The sequence below is a fragment of the Azolla caroliniana genome, unplaced genomic scaffold, assembly GCF_043228905.1.
Source record: "Azolla caroliniana isolate FFs.n. ecotype wild unplaced genomic scaffold, voAzoCaro1.0.p SCAF_1, whole genome shotgun sequence".
NCBI classification, from domain to species: Eukaryota; Viridiplantae; Streptophyta; class Polypodiopsida; order Salviniales; family Salviniaceae; genus Azolla; species Azolla caroliniana.
In genome coordinates this window covers 10,570,948-10,578,515 of record NW_028230436.1, presented here as the reverse complement: position 1 = coordinate 10,578,515, position 7,568 = coordinate 10,570,948, and the positions used below count along the sequence as shown (strand labels likewise).

The 7,568-nt window shown below is 34.4% G+C and overlaps 1 protein-coding gene across 1 annotated transcript; it reads left to right on the top strand.

The window, feature by feature from the left end:
• The first annotated feature begins 268 nt into the window (after positions 1-268).
• On the top strand, positions 269-2,713 carry LOC147868946 (uncharacterized). Its single transcript, XM_087325047.1, has 6 exons — positions 269-521; positions 986-1,244; positions 1,354-1,390; positions 1,558-1,663; positions 1,767-1,877; positions 2,037-2,713. Exons 1-6 carry the CDS (start codon positions 399-401, stop codon positions 2,145-2,147), a joined length of 747 nt encoding a protein of 248 aa, XP_087181173.1. The 5' UTR covers positions 269-398; the 3' UTR covers positions 2,148-2,713.
• The last annotated feature ends 4,855 nt before the right edge of the window (positions 2,714-7,568 follow it).

Below are 7,568 nucleotides of genomic sequence, written 5' to 3'. Positions count from 1 at the left end.
TTTTTGCTCATGGACACTACGCAGGTTCTTCTGGGTTGGCAGGAATTTCCATGGTGTGTAATGGAGAGGTGCGAGACGGTGCATTTTGTTAGAGAAAAGGACCCATGCATTGGTCTTTGTGAGAGGAAAAGCAAACACAATTAATGAATGACCTTTTTTGTGTGGAACCTTTATTCTGTTCAAGAAACAGACACTGATTTTTGTGAAGAGTCTTTGTGAAAGAAATGTCTTTCATAATTACATATTTGGCCTCCTCACATTCATTCACCATGAAAACACATAACAAAACAGGGGATATTGAGAGAGACAGAGACAGAGACAGAGACAGAGAGGGAGCTTCAAAAGTTCACATCTAGCATTTGCATCGCATACATTTATCTGTTGTCAATTATATGTGAATGAACATGGCACAGCATGAGACACAGCGTATTTGTACTGATGTTGAAGAATTAGAAGTATCCTTGATTCGTTCCCTTCGATCTCTTCTTCAAACCAACCAATGTATAGCGTCAAATGATCAGGTACTTCATGAAGTTGTATGCGTAGAGAAGATTGGATGTCTATATTATGTGTAATTGAGTAGGAAGAAGATATATGGTAATGTGTTAGATCATATTATTGGGAATGTTGATTTGGTTAGATCATATTGCGAGGTGTCGTGGTATGTTTGGATTATATGATGCTCTGGTTTTGTTTACATTGTTTGATGGTAAAATGTGGTTTTGTTTAGAACATGTGATTCTGAAATGTGGTTTTATTTACATCTTGTCATGATGGAAGCATGTGTCTACTCATTGTTTTTCTCTAATAGCTTGTAAATCCTCACTAATGTATTTGGCTTTGATAATACACACACACACACGCTCATTTTTTGTTCTGGTATGAAGGACACATTTTTGGCTCTGATTGAAGTCCATATAGAATCAGTTTGATTGCAACATTGACTCACAATATCTGAGTACTTGGAGCCTTGTCATGTCCTCAGGACAGTGATGATGCAACATTACGTCGATTCCTCCGTGCACGGTCTTTAAATGTTGAGAAAGCTTACAAATTCTTACTTTGCCATCTCAAATGGAAGCGTGAATTCATGCCAGAGGGGTTCATTCGTTCATCGGAGGTCCAAAATGAGTTGAAAAAAGGGAAGATATTCCTTCAAGGTGTAGATAAGAGAGGCCGCCCTATTGGTGTGATCCTAGCAAGTAAGCATCGTAGTTCAGAGCGCGATCTTGAGGAATTCAAGAGTAAGTTTTTAAATGTTTTTTTCACTGTGCCAATCCAGAATGCAATGGTATTTAAATTTATTAGGTATGTTAATTTTGGGTGTATAAGACAAATTGTGCACTTCCCCAGGGTATGTTGTCTATGGGTTCGAGAAAGCTGTGTCAAGGTATGTGGTTAAAAAAGATTTCTTGAGCAAACAACATTTTCATCCTTTTGCTTGGATCATTCATAGATTTATTCATTCTATACCTAATGCAAATAACATTGTGTAAGGTTGCTCAAAAAAAAACTATCTCAATGCAAATTTAGCTTGATCTTACATTGTATGTTCAGCCTACCAGTAGGTGAAGAAAAGTTTGTGATAATAGCCGATTTGAAGGGCTGGACCTATCGGAATATTGATTTAAAGGGTTATCTTTCTGTGCTTGAGATAATGCAGGTATGATAAGTGGAGAAATCAATTACATGCTGTATTTTATTGATTTGAATTTTGCAGTTGCACCCTGTCATATGCTCTACTTATGTTAGATAGAAATATTTAGGACCATTATCCGGAGCGTCTTGGCAAATTCTTTCTTGTTCATGTGCCTTCCTTGTTTATGGGAGTATATAAGATGGTATACCCGTTCATTGATCCAGTTGTAAAAGAGAAGGTAAGTTTTTATCTTAAAACAAAAATGGTTTATGTCCATTATTATTTCTAGTTTTAAAGGACCATTCATCAATCTGCTTAATTTTTGGAATATTGAGGCAAGCTTGCAGGGATGTTCATGTGAATCTGCCTATTATTTATGTGTTTGTTTTTGTTTCAGATTGTATTTGTTGATGATAAACATCTCAAATCCACCCTATTGAAGGACATAGATGAATCACAACTCCCTGATATTTTTGGAGGAGAACTACCTCTGAAACCCATCACGTGATTCATAGCAAAGAGTTTTCGAAGATTGAATTCAGATCACATGACACAATTGAGGTCGAGCATTAATGAGAACATATAACCTTAAATCGCAATAATATTGGCAATACACATGTGAAGAATATGGGCAACAAATTAAAACATGAGTATTGTCCTCATCCTTGAGCTTAATACTTGATGCTGATTAACATCAATCATCCAGATTCGCTAAATCCAAAGCCACATGTCAATGTTGTATTGAAATACCAAGTGCAAGCGATGCCATGGAGTAAGATTCAATTCAAAAACATTTAAGGAGTTATAATGGTGTATGCTCTTATGTTCCATCGACCATGTTAATGGTAGTTATAAGATTCAATTCCAAAACATTGTAAGGAGTTATAATGGTGTTATGGTCTTATGCTCCATCAACCATGTTAATGGTAGTTATTGATTTTGAGCTTGAATTGCTATCAATGTGGGTGTCTTCTTTTTACACATTAAATGCCATTGCAATAAAGGCTTCATGCTTTACAGCTCAACAAAACAGCTTTCTGAACTAAACTTATAGTATGAAAAAGACATTGTTTTTAGTTTTGCGTGTGTGCGCGGAACACCTTGAATGGCTTTTTCTTGCTTCATAGTTTCGTGCAGCAATCGTCAAGTGTTAATAAAATCATAACTTGGTTTTTGGGTATTGTTCAATAGTCATTTTCATCAATTGCTCTAGTGCTTATATCTAATGCCATTTTTCCAGCTACTTCCAACCAAAACAAATGACATTAGATATATAGAGTCTAGACTGTAACTTGTGTTTTAGGAGAGAAATATATGCTTCAGAAAAAGCTCTATCGATTCAGAAAACAATAGAGTATACTTACAACTGTTGCAAGAGTTATATACACCATATTATCCCTTTTTCTACGTGTGCTGCCTCTCTTTTTATTTAGCATACAATTCTCTGAATTTCTTTTTTATATTGAAAATAGGGAATTCTATTATTTTCTTAGTATTCATTGACAACATGACATTTTTCCTACAGTTCTTCATTTATGATAACTCGAAGTCTCACCGATTTAATCAATGAATGTCGTATGTCAATAAGGATCTAATTTAGAAAATTTTAATTCATACTCTCATCGGTAGGAGTCCTTTCATGTTAGAAAGGAGAGAGGATATATAGATGCCTATTAAGATGAAAAGCTTCAACATCTAATTTTGATCGCCAATGTCGGTGGAAAGTTATGTTAATTCATGAGAAGCAACATCCTTATCTTCAATTTTGTTTGCTAGCATTTACCATTGAGTGTTAACATCACAGCTTGAAACATTTTTAGGAATTAAAGAACCTCTAGCTTTATTTAAACAATGTAGTCTTTCAAAGGATGAAGCTTTGAAAAGGTTCAGGTTTAGGCTCTTATTTAGATTACAACTTTTTAATATATTATTTTGAATGTTTCAACTTCAAGAGTGCACGAGTGTCTTCTCATGCTTGGTGCACAAATTTAAAGCATGGTTAATTCGAGCCCTTGATTTTCTTCTTCGAGGTGCATGGTGGCACTTGGTGTATGTATGATTCAATTATGGATGACGGTTGCATCAATATGTGGCAACAATTTTGTTGTATTTCTACTACTCCAATTGAGTTTACCTCAAGAAATAAGCCATGAACTTAAGGGGGGAATATAGCCAAATGATTAGGTGGAAAAAGATGTTGCCCTAGCTTCTTAGTGTAAAGAACAAACCTAGCTTTCATCTTTTTATGATTGTTTTCGTAACACGAAAGGGAGAATTTTTTATTTGTGATTTTAGTATCTACTCTTTTATTTGACCTTTAAGGTAGCGTCCACAATTCAAAATTCCTTCAAGCTCATGTACATGTTCTTGTACTCCATGGATAATCAACATAGCTCCCATTTGTCTCTCATTTTTTAATAGTATTGGTGGTAACTCGTAAGCGAGCTCAATAAATGTCTTCAAATTCAATGCTATATTGGAACAAATGGTTGATGAGTTTAACAACAAGAGGACAAAAAAGTTACTATAAGGAATGCAATGATCATGCTTTTGTCAAACATTAATGATGTGGTGCTTTTACCAATTACTTTAGAAGAGGCACAAAAACTTTAAACATTAGAGTTTTTTCCCTACATGGTAAATTTTGCTTCAATATTCGCAAACCAAAAATTATGCTTGTGAGAATTTGAATAAAGAACATATGCAATTGATACAATATTGAGTCATTTGAAATAGAAGAATGCTTAAAATTAGTTGGGCTTGAGGTTCTATCAAACCATTGATCAAATGAATGTGCTTCTCATCACTTTGAGAATATATACAATGGAGGATAAATCAAAATTTTCAATTTACACCATGCCATATGTTACTAACACTAATGCTTCCATATGGAATATGAAATAAGGAGAGATAGGACCTCTAAGTTCACTAAGAAAGAGTTTCACTGAATGTCCAATAAGTGTTTTGTTATACAAATGCAATACAATTCCTATTCCATGAGATAGGATCAGATCCCATCAAGATCATGGGCATGGAATAGGTTTAGATATTACAAATTAAAAAATTATAAAAACATCATCTCATTGACTTTCTAGAACCGTATGGGAATGAAGTAAAAAAATTCAAACAAGACATAAAAAAAAAAAAAGCAAAATTTTGAGTTTTAGAATGGATACACATGTAATGGAAAAGTTTGGAAGATAGGACGCGTAATTGCATTACACTTACTTCATGATGTCTAAATAAGTTCCTCGATGAATGAGTTTTTTTACAACGTCAATCTATTGAGACGGATGATAGTACTTATCAGTCATTCCCTTTGTGAATAACATATTCTAAAAGGAGTAGAGAATGACACTTAGAAATTGTTACAAACATAAGAAAGTAAAGTAAAATGAGATTGTCCCCACACAAACCAGAGGTTGTCTTTTTACAAAAAACCTTTTGTAGGAGACTAATTCAAATCTCATATTGTCTTGTGAGGTTCGGAGGTGTGTTTCACATTGTGTGTTATTGGCAACATGACACTAGAGGGTATATCAATGGATCCAATAAAGATTCAAATAGTTTATTAATTTATATTCATTAAGATTTTCTTCAATAGTATTAAGAAAAAACGCCCGAAGGCTACAACTTGAACCTATCTGCCCAGAAGGTTACAACTTTTAATGTACAATGATGAAAAATAATCCTAAAACCAAATATCGAACTTTGAAGAAGGTGTTGGAATTTGTTGATATTCAAGAAAGAGTTCATGGAAATCGATAGTGCCTTTGAGGCTCTTAAGTTGACATTGTAAACATGCGCACCTTTTTCCATAAGTGAAGAAGCTTTTTTCTTTTCTTGTTCACAATCTCTAGGCAACTATGCATATCATCATACTGGCCACGGACTACTACCAACAAGTTCTCCCATATCTCAAGCAACACATCTAAGAGATGAATATCTGCTGCATCATAAAGTCGATTACATCGACATTTCCATAGTGTCCATAACATTATTGTGGTCACTATTTTCCAAATTTGGACAGATCACGCCTTTTGAGGTTGCCGAAAGGGACTAACTAATATCAATATTCTATTATGTACTGTCATTACCTCATACAACATCAAGCTGGAATGTAACACTCCCCACATTGTTGATCCCCATGAGAATAGGCAACCGACATTGATTGTTACGAAATATTTGGAAATCTTAAATTTAAAAAAATTAAAGCCAAATATTTGGAAATCTTAAAAGTGAGCATTTACATCTACCTCCATTTTTGTTTAGAATTGATTTCACATTGTGTGCCATTGGCAACATCGCACCATATGGTATCTCTATGGATTCAACAAAGGTTCAAATGGTTTTAGACTAGAAAATATTGTGGTATGCATGTAATGTGCAATTTTCTTGGATATATACTTGGTCTGGAGGAGGTTTCACACTGTGTACCATTGGCAACATGACACCAAAGAGTATCTCTTTGTATTTAACAATGTGAAATGTTCTTAGGATTTACAATTTTTTACCCCAAGTTCCTCAAGAATTATTTCAAGATTGTGTTACCTCTTACACAACTTAGATAAAAGAACCAACCATTTACATAAACTTTAGGTAAAGCCAAACAAGGTTTTTGAAATATTAAAAGTTTGCATTTTTATTTACCCCCATTTTGGTTCATAGTGACCTAGCTAAGCTCTTCATCGTTGAAGCTAATGCGTTGGATTTTCACACATTGTCATGGATTAGAAATAGTGGCCGATAGCTACATCTAGTTGCATTTCATTCACAAAAGTTTGAAGTTATAAAAATAAATTAGGAGATTCATAACAAAGCTTCTGGCCATTTTGGATTCTTTTTGTAGTCGCATTACCTCTGGCAAGGTTCTCCCCACTAGATCATTGTTTACAATAATACCAAGAATCTTACATATATTTAGAATTCTCGAGTCTTGAATCAATAACAAGCTCCTTGGGTACAATTTTTGGGACAATTTCCAATCATATATTACCCAAGGATGCAACAAGCAAAAGTAGATTATTGATATTGATGCTTCAATATGGCATCTTGTTAAGGAAAGCTTGTTTTTTACTATTAGAAGTAAGTCCTCTTGGGTTCGCATGTTCACCTTAGCCACCCATTATTTTCATTAAGAAGAAAATTGGTCCTCTAAAGTTTGGTTGTGGTTTTTCAAAGATTGAATAGGCTCACCATTCAAAATAGACATGCTCTAAAAACGACCACAAGTCTTTTGTGTCTTAATGGGCCCAAATACATCATAAAACTAAGGTGCATAAAAAATGTGTTTGGGTTCATTTGGGCTGCACTCCTTATTTCTAGTGCATAATTGTACCTTTTGGTCATACCAATGCGCCAATCATTTTCAAAATATTGTAAATGATAATTTTATGATTTCCTTGATATCTTCACCAAAGGTTACATTCAGAACATCTTGATCTATTTGAAAACTCAAGAGAAGCATGATATCCATGTTTGTGGAAGTCTACATAGTTTGTGGGGATATAGCCTCTATATCAAACTAGAGAAATGTCGTTTTGTCCGAAACCAAGTGGAATTTGTTGAAGGTTTGAATGGTTCTAGACTAGCACACACCATCTTTAGTGTAGTATGTGCAATATTTGCTAGGATTCAAATTTCTACAAGTTCATCAAAAATTACTACAGGAATGTGTTGTCTTTCATGCAACTTACACAAGAAATCATTCATTTTCATGGGCTTCCAAAGCAACCAAGGCGTTGAAGATGAGCTTGTTAGGTGTAACTTTTAAGGTGTTTCAATTTCCTGAACGAATATCAACAGTTCGTGCAAATGTGCTATTTTGATGCTCCTATTTGACACATGGATGAGGTGCGTAAACTTTTGATCATAATAAGCAAGTTTCTCTTAGGCCATGAGCCATGATCATTTATGACTAATGATTACT